This window comes from Anser brachyrhynchus (genome assembly GCF_964034855.1).
Source record: "Anser brachyrhynchus genome assembly, contig: SCAFFOLD_144, whole genome shotgun sequence".
In the NCBI taxonomy this organism is placed as follows: Eukaryota; Metazoa; Chordata; class Aves; order Anseriformes; family Anatidae; genus Anser; species Anser brachyrhynchus.
This window is the reverse complement of record NW_027663941.1, coordinates 281-16,156: the sequence shown is the minus strand read 5'-3', so window position 1 is coordinate 16,156 and position 15,876 is coordinate 281. Positions and strand designations below refer to the sequence as shown.

Sequence of the window (15,876 nt, the reverse complement as noted above, 5' to 3'; positions counted from 1 at the left end):
GGCAGGGACCATAGAGAGGGGCAGGGACCATAGAGAGGAGCAGGGACCATAGAGAGGGGCAGGGATCATAGAGAGGGCCGAGGAGGAACCAGAGCGGCCACGGCGCAGCCCGCGGCCCCCCCCGTGCGCCCCCTTCCCGTGCCCCCCCCCCCCCTCCCCCCGGTGCCCCCCAGGCAGAGGCGGAGCCGTCGGAGGTTCAGGGCCGGTTTATGGGGGTGCGGGGGGGGGGGCACAGCGCTGCGGGGGGGGGGGGGGGCGGTACAAGGCCCCCCCCAAAGCGAAAGGGGGGGGGGGGGCTGGGGGTGTGCGTGTGGGTCCCAGCGGCTCTGGGCCCCCGCCCTCGTCAGCACCGGGGGGGGGTGGGGGGGGGGGCCTCGAGCGAGCCCCCCCCCCCCCCCGCCCCCCCAGGCCCGGCTCAGGCACACGAGAGCCGAGCGCGGAGCTCGGCCCGAAGCGGCCGGGCTGGGGGAGGCCGGGGGCGGCGCTCGCACGAGGATTGTGCACGAGGGTGGCTCTCGCATGGGGGCCTTGCACGAGGATTGTGCACGAGGGCGGCTCTTGCACGAGGGCAGCTCCCACACAGGGGCCTTGCACGAGGATTGTGCACGAGGACGGCTCTTGCACAGGGGCCTTGCACGAGGATTGTGCACGAGGGCGGCTCTCACACGAGGGCAGCTCTTGCACGGGGGTCTTGCACGAGGATTGTGCACGAGGGCGGCTCTCACACGAGGGCAGCTCTTGCACGGGGGTCTTGCACGAGGATTGTGCACGAGGGCGGCTCTCGCACGGTGGCGGCTCTTGCACACGGGCGGTTCTTGCACGAGGGCGGCCCGCTCGCACGAGGCTCGTGCACGAGAGTGGCTCTTGCACGAGGCTCTCCCGCAAAGGTGGCTCCCGCACGAGGGCGGCTCTCGCACGAGGCTTCCGCCTGAGGCTGTTGCACAAGCGCAGCTCTAGCACGAGGCTCTTGCACGAGGGTGGCTCTGACATGAGGGCAGCTCTTGCACGAGGGCGACTGTCGCACTAGGCTCTTGCACGAGAGCAGCTCTTGCACGAGGGAGGCTCTCGCACAAGGGCGGCTCGTGCACGAGGACGGCTTTTACACGAGGGGCGGCCCTTGCACGAGGCTCTCGCACGAGGGCCTCCCTCTCCGGAGCTCCCTGGGCTGCGCAGGACGGAGCTGTAGAAAAGGGGGGTCCCGGGGGGGGGGGGCACTGCCCCGGTGGTCCCAGATGGTTGGGGGGGGGGGTCCCGGGGCCCCCCCAAAGGGGCATTTTCAGCCCAGCACCGATCGGGGGGGACGCACCCCCCCCTGCAAGCCCCCCCCCCACCCCCCGGGGGGGGGGGGGGGGGGGCAGGCCGAGGTAGGAGGGGGGGGCCTGGGAGGCCCCAGGGGGAATTTGGGGGTGTCACGGTTTGGGGCGGGGGGGGCACAGGTGCTGGGGGGGGGGGCAAAATTGTGGGTCTGTGAGGGGAGAATTTGGGGGGGGGGGGGCAAGGGGGAGGGAAATGGTGGAAATCGGGGGGCCCCCAGGACGGGGGTACCGGGGGCACCTGAGGGGGGGGGCACTGGGGGGGGGGGGGGTCATAGCTTTGGGTGCCCCCCCCCCCCCATTTCACGCTGGGCCGTCGCTCTGCCCAGGTCTCCCCATTATCCAGCCGGGAGGGGGCACGTTTGGGCCCCCCCCCCCCCCCGGTTTTGTGGGGCGTGATACGGGGACAACCGGGGGGGGTCGGGGGGGGGGGGCACTGTTGGTGTTCCGGGCCCCCCCCCCCCCTTTTTGGTGTTTTTTTTGGGGGGGGGGGTGTTTTGGGGGCCCCCATTGGGTGTCGGGGGGGGTCGTTGTCTTGGACCCGCCACTGGTTTTGGGGGGGCGGACGGGGGGGGGGGGAATGATGTGGGCCCCCCCCCCCTCAGTTGCTCTCCAGACGTGGGTCCCGGGGGGCCCCCACCGGGTGCCCTTCGGCCTCGGTCTCCTCCTCCCGGGGGGGCCCCGGGGGTGGGACCCCCGGCAGGGCCAGGCCGTCACCCAGCAGCGCTGCGGGGGGGGGGGGGGGGGGGGGGGGGGGGGCAAAAAACATTATTGGGGTGCCCCCCCCGCCCCCTCCCCCCCCCCCAGTCACCTTTAGTTGTGCCCATCCCCCACGTGGGGCTCCCCCATCTTGGGGCCACCCCCCCCCCGTTGTGGCCCCCCCCCTCATTATCACGCACCCCCTAATTTGGGGGGGGGGGGGGGGCAGCTTGGGGCTCCCTGCAGGTCTCGGCCCCCACAGGTTGGGGTCCCCCCATTATTGCCCCCCCCCCCCCCCTTTGGGTGCCCCCACTGCTGCTCCCCCCAGGTTTTGGGTTCCCCCCCAGGTTTGGGGACCCCCCCCCCAGGTTTTGAGCCCCTCCCCCCTCCCATTTCAGCCCTCCCCCCCCCCCCCTTTTTAAGCCCCCCCCCCTCACCGAGGGGCTGCTCCTGCCCCAGGCGGGGGCTCAGCCCGGGGGGGTCGTCCCCGCTCAGCAGCAGCCCCTGGGGGGGGGGGGGGGGATGTGACAGGAGGGACACGGGGACACGGCACCCTCACCCCCCCCCCCCAGGCTGTCCCCAACCCCCCCCCATTTCCCCTCCTCCCCCCCCCCGTGCCCCCCCCGCCCCCCTCCCCATTCCCACGTCCCCCCCTCGCCCCTTTGTGTCCCCCCAACACCCTCCTCACCCCCCCCCGTGCCCCCCCCATTGCCCCTCCCCCCGTGTCCCCCCCATTGCCCCCCCGTGCCCCCCATTGCCCCTCCCCCCTTGCCCCCCCATTGCCCCACCCCCCGTGTCCCCCCCCATTGCCCCTCCCCCCGTGTCCCCCCCATTGTCCCTCCCCCCCCCCCGTGTCCCCCCCATTGTCCCCCCCGTGTCCCCCCCCACTGCCCCCTCTGTGTCCCCCCCCATTGCCCCCCCATGTCCTCCCCCATTGTCCCTCCCCCCGTGTCCCCCCCATTACCCCACCCCCCCGTGCCCCCCCATTGCCCCCCCGTGTCCCCCCCCATTGCCCCCCGTGCCCCCCCATTGCCCCTCCCCCGTGTCCCCCCCCATTGCCCCACCCCCCCCATTGCCCCCCCCCCCTCCCCCCCGTGTCCCCCCCCGTACCAGGCCGAGGGGGGGCAGCAGGTGGGGGTCGAGCTCGGGGCGCTTCAGGGGGGCCCCCGCGTCCTCCCCGCTCGGGTCCCGCGCCCTGCGCAGCGCCGTCACGCCCGGCCACGCCCAGCGGCCACGCCCTCGCAGGCCACGCCCCCACATCCCGCGGGCCACGCCCCCGAGGGCCACGCCCACCCGCCCCCGCCCGTTCTCAGCCCCCCCCGCAATGAGCTGTGCCCCGCCCCCCCGAGCCGTCACCGTTAGCCACGCCCCCTGGCCACGCCCCCGACCACGCCCACGTCGACCACGCCCCCTTGCCCAACCACATTGCCCACGCCCCCGACCACGCCCCTAGCCACGCCCACCAACCGCACGCCCTCATCCATACCCTCTTGGCCACGCCCCTCCCTGACCACGCCCCCAGCCACGCCCATTCATCACCCTCCCTTAGCCACGCCCCTTAGCCTCGCCCTCCTTATAACCACGCCCCCTCTGACCACGCCCACCAACCACACGCCCCCTTAGCCACGCCCTCTCCTGACCACGCCTCTCTCCTGACCACGCCCCACCAGCGCCCTCCCTTGGCCACGCCGCCTTTGGCCACGCCCTCCCGTTAGCCACGCCCCTCCGATCCCAGACCACGCCCCCTTCGAGCCACACCCCCTCCTGCCCCATCCACTGCACTCCCTCCCTTAGCCCCGCCCCCTTTCCTTAGCCCCGCCCCCTCCCTTAGCCCCGCCCCCTCCCTTAGCCCCGCCCCCTCCCTTAGTGCAGTCCCCTTCCCTAGCCCCGCCCCCTCCCTTAGCCCCGCCCCCTCCCTTAGCCCCGCCCCCTCCCTTAGCCCCGCCCCTCCCTTAGTCCCGCCCCCTCCCTTAGCCCCTCCCCTAGCCCCTCCCCTTCCTTAGCCCCGCCCCCTCCCTTACCGCAATCCCCTCCCTTAGCCCCGCCCCCTCCTTAGCCCCGCCCCCTCCCTTAGCCCCGCCCCACTCCCTTAGCCCCGCCCCCTTCCTTAGCCCCGCCCCTTCCTTAGCCCCTCCCCCTTTCCATAGCCCCGCCCCCTTCCTTAGCCCCGCCCCTCCCTTAGCCCCGCCCCCTTTCCTTAGCCCCGCCCACCTCTTCCTGGCGGGGCATCGGGGCGGGGCCGGGCCCGAGGGCGGGGTCGCTGCCCCAGCGCGGGAGGCGGGGCCGGGGCGGGGCGGGCGGGGCCGCGCCCGGGGAAGCTGCGGGCCCGGGGCCTCGGGGGCGGGGCCTGGGCCGAGGGGGCGGGGGCCTGGAGGGCGCTGGCCACGCCCCCCTGGGCGCCTCGGCCCCGCCCAGCTGGAAGTCGGCCGTCCATGGGGATGTAGGGGGCCAGCATGGCCAGGTCCAGCGGGGCGGCCTGGGGGGGGGGGGGGGGGGGCGTGGGTTTTGGGGGGGGGGCCCCCCCAAACTGTGGGGCTGCCGAGGGGGGGGGGTCCCCCTTCCCTGCGCCCCCCCCCCCCCCCCTCCAGTACCTGCAGGGGCCGTGCCGGGGCGCCGGGCTCCCGGCGAAGAGCTTCTGCACCTCGAAGAGCAGCTCGTCCCCGGGGGGCTGCGGGGAGGGGGGGGGGGGCACGGCCATGGAGCCCCCGGGGACCCCCCCTCACCCCCCCTGAGCCCCCGATGGGCCCCCTGAGGTCCCGGCCCGGCCAGGACCCCCCCCCCCCATTCCCCTCCCGGACCCCCCGGCCTTGCCAAGGACCCCCAGGGAGCCCCCCCAGGAACCCCTACAGCCCAGCCAGGCCTTCCAACGTCCCCCCCCCACCAGACCCCCCCCCCGGTAGCCGGGGACCCCTCCCTGCAGCTCCCCCCCCCCCATAACCCAGCTGAGAAACCCCAAAGCCCCCCCAAGACCCTCCAGGGACCCCCCCCCAGGGCCCATCCCCCCCCAGGGACCACCCCCTCGGGGCCCCCAAAGCCCCCCCGCCCCCCCCAACCCCCCCCCTTAATGCCCTGTCCCCCCCCCCCATTCCCACATCCCCTCCCGCCCCTTCGTGTGCCCGTTGGTCCCCGTTATCCCTGCGTGCCCCCCCCCCAAATCCGCCCCCCCCCCCATTTAACACCCCAGAATCCCCCAAGCCCCCCCCCCTCGCTGTGTCAGCTCCCCCCACCACATGGCCGAGACCCCCCCCCCCCACGACCCCCCCCCCCCCCCCCCACCTTAAATTCCTCGCCCAGCTCCGGGGGGGCCGGACTCACCGGGGAGGGGCTGCGGGGTCGACGCCGGGGGGGGGGGGCGCGGGGGGGGGGTCGAAGATGGGGGCGAGGAGGCGGGGCGAGCTCGGGGGAGCAGAAGCGCCGGGGGTCCCGCTGCAGCGCCGCCTCGGGGACGTGGGCCGGGCGCACGAAAGCCAACACCCGCGGGCCCCCCACCCCTGCCCGCGGCGTTACAACGGGGCCGGGGACCCCCCCCCAGCACCCCCAGACCTCCCCGGTGCTGCACCCTCCCGGACAAACCCCCCCCCCCCAAAAAAAAAAGCCTCTGGGGTCCCCTAGGACCCCCTCCAAAACCCTCCCAGCACCCCCAGGGACACCCCCCCCCTCAATCTCCCAACGCCCCAGGGACCCCCCCAAAGCGTCCCAGGGACCCCCCCAAAGCGCCCCCAGGGACCCCCCCAAAGCGTCCCAGGGACCCCCGCAAAGCACCCCAGGGACCCCCCCCAAAGCACCCCAGGGACCCCCCCCCCAAAGCACCCCAGGGACCCCCCCAAAGCACCCCAGGGACCCCCCCAAAGCGCCCCAGGGACCCCCCCATAGCGCCCCAGGGACCCCCCCCCAAAGCACCCAGGGACCCCCCCCCAAAGCACCCCAGGGACCCCCAAAGCACCCCGGGGCTGCCCCCACAGCCCTGCCCCACCCCGGGACCCCCCCAGCTCCTCATCACCCCCACGGACCCCCACGAACCAAACCCCAGTGCCCCCCCCCATTCCCTCCCAGTGCTCCCAGAACCCCCACAGCGTGCTCCCATGGCCCCCCCAACCCCCTCCAGTGCTCCAGCGCCCCAGTACCCTCCCAGCAGCCCCCAACCCCTCCCAGTGCTCCCAGTTGCCCCCAGTTGCTCCCAGTGCACTTCCCAGTGCTCCAGTGCCCCCATCCCATTCCCAGTTCTCCCCGTGTCCCCAGTACCCTCCCAGCACCCCCCAACCCCTCCCCAGTGCTCCCAGTGCCCTCATCCATCCCGTTCCCAGTGCTCCCAGTTGCCCCCAGTTGCTCCCAGTGCACTTCCCAGTGCTCCCAGCGCCCCCACCCCATCCCGTTCCCAGCGCTCCCAGTTGCCCCCAGTTGCTCCCGGTGCACTTCCCAGTGCTCCCAGTGCCCCCATCCCATCCCATTCCCAGTGCTCCCAGTTGCCCCCAGTTGCCCCAGTGCACTTCCCAGTGCCCCCATCCCATTCCCAGTTCTCCCCGTGCCCCCAGTACCCTCCCAGCACCCCCCCCCAACCCCTCCCAGTGCTCCCAGTGCCCCCATCCCATTCCCAGTGCTCCCAGTGCCCCCATCCCATCCCATTCCCAGTGCTCCCCGTGCCCCCAGTACCCTCCCGGCACCCCCCCCCAACCCCTCCCAGCGCTCCCAGTTTGCCCCCCCCAGTTGCCCCACCGAGGCTGAGGTTGAGGACGGTGTCGGGGGCGTCAGGGCCGGGCGCTGGGGGGGGCAGGCGGCGCCCCTCACCGCGGCGTTGGGTCTGCTCCAGCGACAGCACCACCCCGCGCTGCTCCACGCGGCTGCGGGCGGCCGTCAGCCCGGCCCCCCCCCGAGCCCGGGGACGGGACCCCGCAGTGGGGCACCGACCCCAGCGGGGACGGGGGACGGGGGACGGGGTGCTGAGCCTCCGGGGGGCACCGGGTACGGGTACGGGGTGCTGGCCCCCCCAGGAGATGGGGGTATGGGGTGTGGGGTACAGGGTGCTGACCACCATAAAGTTATGGGGTACGGGGTGCTGACCCCCAGGGGGTACCGGGTATGGGTACGGGGTGCTGCCCCCCCCAGGAAATGGGGTATGGGGTGTGGGGTACAGGGTGCTGACCACCATAAAGTTATGGGGTACGGGGTGCTGACCCCCAGGGGGTACCGGGTATGGGGTACGGGGTGCTGACCACCATAAAGTTATGGGGTACGGGGTGCTGACCCCCAAGGGGTACCGGGTATGGGTACGGGGTGCTGGCCCCCCCAGGAGATGGGGTATGGGGTGTGGGGTACGGGGGTGCTGACCACCATAAAGTTATGGGGTACGGGGTGCTGACCCCCAGGGGGTACCGGGTTATGGGTACGGGGTGCTGGCCCCCCCAGGAGATGGGGTATGGGGTGTAGGGTATGGGGTGCTGACCACCATAAAGTTATGGGGTACGGGGTGCTGACCCCCAGCAGGTGCTGGGGTATGGGGTCCCGCACCCCAACGGGCACCAGGGCTGGGATAGAGGGGATGGGGGGACGGGGTGCTGCACCCCAAGAGGCACCGGGATGGGGTACAGGGGATGGGGGACGAGGTGCTGCACCCCAACGGGCACCGGGATGGGGTACAGGGGATGGGGGAACGGGTTGCTGCACCCCAAGAGGCACTGGGGATGGGATACAGGGGACAGGGGACGGGGTGCTGCACCCCAACGGGCACCGGGGCTGGGATAGAGGGGATGGGGGACGGGGTGCTGCACCCCAATAAGCACCGGGGATGGGATACAGGGGAATGGGGGGACGGGTGCTGCACCCCAACGGGCACCGGGGATGGGGTACAGGGGATGGGGGACGGGGCGCTGCACCCCAACGGGCACCGGGGATGGGGTACAGGGGACGGGGGACGAGGTGCTGCACCCCAACGGGCACCGGGGCTGGGGTATAGGTACGGGGGGGGGTGCCCTGCCCCGCGTCCCCGCGTCCCCGCGTCCCACCTGAGGACGAAGTGGAGGCAGACGATGCCCTCGGGCTGGGCGCTGCGGCTGTTGGCGATGACGGTGGCCTGGGTCTGCGCCCACAGGAACCCCCCCGCGCTTGGCCAGGAACCGGTACTGGCTCGTCACCGCCTGGCCCTTGCTCAGCACTGCGGGGGGGGGACCCGGGTGACCCAAGGGTGCCGGGGGGGGGCGATAGGGGGTGCCCCAGGAGGCGCTGGGGGGGGATAGTGGGGTGCCCAGGGGGGTGCTGAGGGGGATATTGGGTGCCCAGGGGAGATATTGGGGTGCCCAGAGGGTGCTGAGGGGGATATTGGGGTGCTGAAGGGGTGTCCTGGGGAGATACTGGGGTGCCCAGGGGGTGCTGAGGGGTGCTGAAGGGGTGCCCAAGGGGATATTGGGGTGCCCAGAGGGTGCTGAGGGGGATATTGGGGTGCTGAAGGGGTGCCCAGGGGAGGTATTGGGGTGCCCAGAGGGTGCTGGGGGAGGTTTGGGGTGCTGAAGGGGTGCCCAAGGGGATATTGGGGTGCCCAGAGGGTGCTTTAAGGGATACTGGGGTCCCCCAGGGTTGCCCAAAGGGATACTGGGGTGCCCAGAGGGTGTTGGAGGTGATACTGGGGTGCTGAAGGGGTGCCCAGGGGAGGTATTGGGGTGCCCAGAGGGTGCTGAGGGGGATATTGGGGTGCTGAAGGGGTGCCCAGGGGAGACATTGGGGTGCCCAGAGGGTGCTGAGGGGGGTTTTGGGGTGCTGAAGGGGTGCCCAGGGGAGATATTGGGGTGCACAGAGGGTGCTGAGGGGGGTTTTGGGGTGCTGAAGGGTGCCCAGGGGAGGTATTGGGGTGCCCAGAGGGTTCTGGGAGGGATACTGGGGTCCCCCAGGGTTGCCCAAGGGGATATTGGGGTACCCAGAGGGTGCTGAGGGGGATATTGGGGTGCTGAAAGGGTGCCCAGGGGAGGTATTGGGGTGCCCAGAGGGTGCTGGGAGGGATACTGGGGTCCCCCAGGGTTGCCCAAGGGGATATTGGGGTGCCCAGAGGGTGCTGGAGGTGATATTGGGGTGCTGAAGGGGTGCCCGGGGAGGTATTGGGGTGCCCAGAGGGTGCTGAGGGGGATATTGGGGTGCTGAAGGGGTGCCCAGGGGAGGTATTGGGGTGCCCAGAGGGTGCTGGGAGGGATACTGGGGTCCCCCAGGGTTGCCCAAGGGGATATTGGGGTACCCAGAGGGTGCTGAGGGGGATACTGGGGTGCTGAAGGGGTGCCCAGGGGAGGTATTGGGGTGCCCAGAGGGGTGCTGAGGGGGGTTTTGGGGTGCTGAAGGGGTGCCCCAGGGGGTGCTGAGGGGGGTAATTGGGGTTCCCAAAGGAGATGTTGGGGTGTCCCAGGCATGGCCAGAGGTGCTAGGGGGACTTGGGGGGCCCAGGAGGGGTGATGGGGTGCCAAGGGGGGGGATATTGGGGTGCCCAAGGGGGATATTGGGGTTCCCAGGGTGCTGGAAGGGTGCTGGGGGGATATTGGGGTGCCCGGGGGGGGGGCGAGGATACCGGGGTGCGCAGGAGGGGTGATAGGGTGCCAAGGGGGGGATATTGGGGTGCCCAAGGGAGGGGTGATAGGGTGCCAAGGGGGGGATATTGGGGTGCCCAAGGGGGATATTGGGGTGCCCGGGGTGCCCGGGGGGGGGGGATACTGGGGTGCACAGGAGTGATGATGGGGTGCCGGGGGGGGGATATCGGGGTGCCCCAGGCGTGCCCAGGAGCGCTGGGGGGGGGTTTTGGGGTGCCGGGGGGGGGGGGGGAGGGTTCCAAAGTTTGGGGGGGGGGGAGATTTGGGGTTCGGGGGGGGCGCAGGCACTCACGGGTGTGCACGCTCCTGCTCAGGGTGTCGGAGTCGAGCGCGTGGACGTACTCGTAGAGGGAGCAGCGAGCAGCTCCTCGGGGGCGTACCCCGCCACCTCCCCGATCCTGCGCACCCCAAATCAGCGGGGTTTCGGGGGGGGGGGGGCAGCGAGAGGGGCTGGGGGGGTCTTATGGGGTCCCAGGGGTCCCCTACGGGGTGCTGGAGGGGGTGCCGGGGGGCCCTAAGGGAGCTGCGGAGCCCTGTGGGGTGCTGGAAGGGGGGGGCGTTATGGGGTTGGGGGAATGGGGGGGGGTCTGTGGGTGTTATGGGGTTGGGGAATTGGGGGGGGTCTGTGGGTGTTATGGGGTTGGGGGAATTGGGGGGGGTCTGGGGGCGTTATGGGGTTGGGGGAATGGGGGGGGGGTCCAGGGGTGTTACGGGGTTGGGGAATGGGGGGGGTCCGGGGGCGTTATGGGGTTGGGGGATTGGGGGGGCCGGGGGGCATTATGGGGGTGCTGGAGGGGAGGGGGCTTTATGGGGTTGGGGGAACTGGGGGGGGTCCGGGGGAGTTATGGGGGTGCTGGGGGGGGGTTATGGGGTTGGGGAATTGGGGGGGGTCCGGGGGCTTTATGGGGTTGGGGGAATGGGGGTGCTGGAGGGGGGCGTTATGGGGTTTTGGGAATTGGGGGGGGGGGGGCCGGGGACGTTATGGGGTTGGGGGAACTGGGGGGGGTCCGGGGGAGTTATGGGGGTGCTGGGGGGGCGTTATGGGGTTTTGGGAATTGGGGGGGGTCCGGGGGCTTTATGGGTTTTGGGAATTGGGGGGGGTCCGGGGGCGTTACGGGGTTTTGGGAATTGGGGGGGGTCCGGGGGCGTTACGGGGTTTTGGGAATTGGGGGGGGTCCCGGGGGGGGCCGCGGACCTGTCGTCGCAGTAGGTGAACTTCATGTCCATGGAGTGGCGGCTGAGCACCGTGCCCGAGCCCAGCGGGGTCTCGATGGCCCCCGGGTGCGGGATGGCCTCGCAGATCAGCACCAGGCAGCGCAGGGGGGGGTCGCCCCCCCCGGCCCCCGCGTACGACCGCATGTGGCCCGCGCAGTGCAGCACCTTTTTTTTGGGGGGGGGTAAGCAGCCGGGACCCCCGGGGGTGCCCCGTTCCCCTATAGCCCCCCCCCGCACCCCCATGGGTGCCCCGTTCCCCTATAGCCCCCACAAGTCCCATGTGCCCCCCCCTTACCCCGTGTCCTGCCCCCCCCCCCATGTCCCCCCCATCCCCAGAGACCCCCCCCGGCCTCCACATTTCCCTGCCCCCCCCCCCAACCCTATGTCCCCCAGGTCCCCCCGTGCCCTGTCCCATCCCATGTCCCCCCCATGTCCTTCCCATGCCCCCCCACGTCCCCCCCATGTCCCCCCCGTGCCCCCCCATGCCCCCCCATGTCCCCCCCATGCCCCTCCATGTCCCCAATGTCCCCGTGCCCCCCCCATGCCCCCCATGTCCCTGTGCCCCCCCCATCCCCACCCTCCACATTTCCACAACCCCCCCCATGTCTCCCTGTCCCCCCATGCCCCCCCATGCCCCCCCATGTCCCCCCCATGTCCCCCCCATGTCCCCATGCCCCCCCATGCCCCCCCCATGTCCCCCCCCATGTCCCCATGTCCCCATGCCCCCATGCCCCCCGTGTCCCCATGTCCCCATGTCCCCCCCATATCCCCATGCCCCCCATGTCCCCCCCCACGTCCCCATGTCCCCATGTCCCCCATGTCCCCCCATGTCCCCCCCAATGTCCCCATGCCCCCCCCATGTCCCCATGCCCCCATGCCCCCCCACATCCCCATGCCCCCATGCCCCCCCATGTCCCCAATGTCCCCATGCCCCCCCATGTCCCCCCAATGTCCCCATGTCCCCCCCATGCCCCCCCATGTCCCCCCCAATGTCCCATGTCCCCCCCATGTCCCCCCCATGCCCCCCCATGTCCCCATGCCCCCCATGTCCCCCCATGTCCCCGTGTCCCCCCCCATGCCCCCCCAATGTCCCCGTGTCCCCCATGTCCCCCCCATGCCCCCCCCAATGTCCCCGTGTCCCCCATGCCCCCCCATGTCCCCCCCATGTCCCCCCCATGTCCCCCATGCCCCCCCCATGTCCCCCCCATGTCCCCCCCATGTCCCCCATATCCCCATGCCCCCCATGCCCCCCATGTCCCCAATGTCCCCCCCATGTCCCCGTGTCCCCCCCATGTCCCCCCCATGTCCCCATGCCCCCCCCGGGCCCCCCCCCACCTTCCAGGAGGCAGCCTTCAGGTTGAGGCAGCGCCCGCGCCCCGTCAGGGTGCTCTTCATCCGCAGCGAGAAGCTGCGCCCCGAGCGCTCCCCCCGCCGCCGCGGCCCCCCTGCGCCATGGGGGCGGGGGGGGGACATTTGGTTTTTTTTGGGGGGGGGGGGTTGCAGCCCATGGGGTATTTGGGGTTTGGGGGGTATAGGGGTGGGGTTTTTTTTTGGGGGGGGGGGGTTGCAGCCCATGGGGTATTTGGGGTATAGGGGGTATAGGGGTGGGTTTTTTTTTGGGGGGGGGGGTTGCAGCCCATGGGGTATTTGGGGTTTTTGGGGGTATAGGGGTGGGGTTTTTTTTGGGGGGGGTCTCAGGTGGGAGGGGGGTCCCTGGGTGGGGGAGTCCTGGGTGAGCCCGAGGGTGCCGGGGGGGGGGGGTTTCGGGGTGGGGGGGGCCTCACCCTGCCGGGGGCTGAGCACGTCCTGCAGCTCCTCGTGGTCGCAGGGGTGCACGAAGTCGAAGACGCTGTGGCCGATCAGCTCCAGCTGCACGGGGGGGGGGCGGGGGGGGGACACAGCTCGCACGAGCCCCTTCGCACAAGCGCCCTTCGCACAAGCGCCCTTCGCACGAGACCCCCCCGCACCAGCACCGTTGCACAAGCCCTCTTGCACGAGCCCCTTTCCACAAGCACCCTCGTGTAAGCACCGTTGCACAAGCACCTGTGCACGAGCTCCTTTTCACAAGCCCCTTTGCACGAGCACCTTTGCACGAGCACCTCTGCACAAACGCCGCTGCACAAGCGCTGTTGCACGAGCCCCCTTGGGCAAGCAGCTTTGCACAAGCCCTCTTGCACGAATACCTTTGCCCAAGTGCTTTTGCACGAGTGCTGTTGCACAAGCCCCCTTGCACAAGCCCCCTTGCACAAGCCCCCTTGCACAAGCCCTCTTGAATGAGCACTTTTGCACCAGCCCCTTTGCACAAGCACCCTCTGCACAAGCACCATTGTATGCGCCACGCACGAGCACTTTTGCACGAGCACTGCGCACAAGTGCCATTGTACCAGCCCCTTGCACAAGCCTTCTTGCACAAGCCCTCCTGAAATAGCACTTTTGCACCAGCCCCTTTGCACAAGCACCCCCTGCACAGGCGCCGTTGTATGTGCCACGCGCGAGCACTTTTGCATGAGCCCCTTTGCACGAGCACTGCGCACAAATGCCATTGCACCAGCCCCTTGCACAAGCCCCTTTGCACAAGCCCTCTTGAATTAGCACTTTTGCACAAGCACCTCCTGCACAAGCGCTGTTGCATGCGCCACGCGCGAGCACTTTTGCACCAGCCCCTTTGCACGAGCACTGCGCACAAGTGCCATTGCACCAGCCCCTTGCACAAGCCCCCTTGCACAAACCCCCTTGCACAAGCCCTCTTGAATTAGCACTTTTGCACAAGCACCTCCTGCACAAGCGCCGTTGCATGCGCCACACACGAGCACTTTTGCACCAACCCCTTTGCACGAGCACTGCGCACAAAAGCCATTGCACCAGCCCCTTGCACAAGCCCCTTTGCACAAGTCCCCTTGCACAAGCCCTCTTGAATGAGGACTTTTGCACAAGCACCTCCTGCACAAGCGCCGTTGCATGCGCCACACACGAGCACTTTTGCACCAACCCCTTTGCACAAGCACTGCGCACAAATGCCATTGCACCAGCCCCTTGCACAAGCCGCCTTGCACAAACCCTCTTGCACAAGGCCCCTCGCACAAGCCCCCTCGCACAAGGGGACCCCCCCATTCCCCCCCCCCCCCGACCTGGCTGAGCCCCAGCAGCCGGTTGACGTTCTCGGACAGGAAGATCATGTCGCCGGCCTCGCTCAGCACCATCACGAAGCCGCTCAGCGCCTTCAGGTAGCACCCGTCCACCTCCTCCGCCACCGCCGCCCAGGCACCTGGGGGGGGGTCCCGCGTCACCCCTGGGTGCTGGGGGGCTTGGGGGGGGGCACCCGGGGGGGCTGCAGAGGTCATAAAGGGGGGGGGGGTCGGGCTCGGGGGTTGGAAGAGGTTCCTGGGGGGGCCCGGAGGGGGGGCCTTGGGGTGCTTGGGGTGGAGGGGGGGAGGTCTTGGGGGTGGCCACGAGTGTCAGGAGATGTCAGGGGGGGTCCTGGGGGGGGCCCGGGAGGTCCCAGGGGATCTCGAAAGGTCCCCGGAGGACCAAAGATGTCCCAGAGGTCCCAGGAGGATCAAGGAGGTCCCAGAGGTTCCCAGTAGATCCCAGAGGCTCCCAGGAGGACCAAGGAGGTCCCAGGAGGTCCCCGGGGTTCCCAGGAGGTCCAGGAGGCCCAAAGAGGCCCCAAGGAGGCCCCAAGAGGTCCCAGAGGTTCTCAGGAGGACCAGGAGGTCCCAGAGGCCCTAGGAGACCCCAAGAGGTCCCGGGAGGACCAAGGAGACCCCAGAGGTTCTCAGGAGGACCTAGGAGGTCCCAAGGGTTCCCAGGAGGTCCTGGAGACCCCAGGAGGTCCCAAGGGTTCCCGGGAGGTCCCATAGGCCCCAGGAGGCCCCAGGAGGTCCCAGAGGCCCTGGGAGACCCCAAGAGGTCCCTGGAGACCCCAAGAGGTCCCAAGACCCCAAGAGGTCCCAGGAGGACCAAGGAGGTCCCAGAGCTTCTCAGGAGGTCCCAGGAGGTCCCAGGGGTTCCCAGGAGGTCCCGGAGGTCGCAGGAGGACCAAGAAGGACTCCGAGGCCCTGGGAGACCCCAAGAGGTCCCAGAGGCTCTCAGGAGGACCAAGGAAGCCCCAGGAGGACCAAGGAGACCCCAGAGGCCCTGGGAGACCCCAAGAGGTCCCAGGAGGACCAAGAAGGACTCAGAGGCCCTGGGAGACCCCAAGAGGTCCCAGAAGGACCAAGGAGACCCCAGAGGCCCTGGGAGACCCCAAGAGGTCCCAGAGGCTCTCGGGAGGACCAAGGAAGCCCCAGGAGGACCAAGGAGGTCCCAGGAGGACCAAGGAGGCCCCAGGAGGCCCCAGGAGGTCCCAGGAGGACCAAGGAGGCCCCCAGGAGGACCAAGGAGGCCCCAGGAGGTCCCAGGAGGACCAAGGAGGCCCCAGGAGGCCCCAGGAGGTCCCAGGAGGACCAAGGAGGCCCCAGGGGGTGCCCGGGGCTCCCCGGGGTGGGGGGGGGGTGGGGGGTGGATGCCGGGGCTCTCACCGGCGGCCAGGAGGCGGTGGACGCGCAGGTAGCTGATGGTGAGGCGCATGATGGAGGCCTTGTCCAGGTGGGCGCTGACGCCGCGGGCGAAGGGCAGGGTGTGCGCCAGCTGGTAGAACACCTCCGTCTCCCGGCTGCGCCGGCACCGCGCCGCGTATCCCGCGAGCGCTCCTTCCGCAGCTCCGGCGTCGACCTGCGGCCACCGGCACCCGTGGGCGCTCGGGGGCACCCCCGGGGCCGGCGGCAGGGGGGGGGACGGGGGGGGGATGCGCGGGGACGGCGGCAGCCGGAGGTCACCGTGGAAGGGGTGGGGGCGTCATCACCGGGGGCACGGGGACAGCGGGACTGCGGGGACGGGGACGGCGTCACCGTGAGCCTGGGGACGCCGTCACTGTGGGTACGGGGACACCAAGATTTTGGGGACTGACACGGGGACACTGTGGGTATGGGGACACCGTCACCGTGAGCCTGGGGACACTGGGACTGTGGGTATGGGGACAGCGGGACTTTGGGGACTGACACGGGGACACTGAGGGTATGGGGACACCGTCACCATGAGCCTGGGGACAT

At 70.7% G+C, this 15,876-nt stretch overlaps 2 protein-coding genes across 2 annotated transcripts; both read right to left on the bottom strand.

Moving 5' to 3' along the window:
* Positions 1-249: 249 nt before the first annotated feature.
* LOC308186605 (uncharacterized protein) lies at positions 250-3,396 on the bottom strand. Its single transcript, XM_080608736.1, has 3 exons — positions 3,123-3,396; positions 2,450-2,516; positions 250-2,039 (listed from the first exon to the last, which is right to left on the bottom strand). The coding sequence occupies exons 1-3, from the start codon at positions 3,270-3,272 to the stop codon at positions 1,915-1,917; spliced, it is 342 nt and encodes a 113-aa protein (XP_080464862.1). The 5' UTR covers positions 3,273-3,396; the 3' UTR covers positions 250-1,914.
* HIF3A (hypoxia inducible factor 3 subunit alpha) lies at positions 3,371-15,524 on the bottom strand (the record flags this gene model as incomplete). The annotated part of the gene is given in 13 exon segments (XM_080608731.1): positions 3,371-3,461; positions 4,604-4,680; positions 5,289-5,503; positions 6,726-6,850; positions 8,012-8,109; positions 8,111-8,160; positions 9,864-9,929; positions 9,932-9,969; positions 10,767-10,951; positions 12,122-12,231; positions 12,571-12,655; positions 13,915-14,051; positions 15,307-15,524. Coding segments are annotated over 13 exon segments (1,495 nt in total), but the record flags the coding sequence as incomplete, so codon positions are not given.
* Positions 15,525-15,876: the final 352 nt, after the last annotated feature.

Bases quoted from the DNA above. Each gene is read 5' to 3' on its own strand.
- LOC308186605 (XM_080608736.1), bottom strand. From the start codon at position 3,272: ATGTGGGGGCGTGGCCTGCGAGGGCGTGGCCGCTGGGCGTGGCCGGGC. The intron at 2,517-3,122 runs GTACGGGGGGGG...CCCCCCCCCCAG, and splicing joins TGCTGCCCCCCCTCGGCCTG to GGGCTGCTGCTGAGCGGGGA. The intron at 2,040-2,449 runs GTGAGGGGGGGG...CCCCCCCCGCAG, and splicing joins GGGGCAGGAGCAGCCCCTCG to CGCTGCTGGGTGACGGCCTG.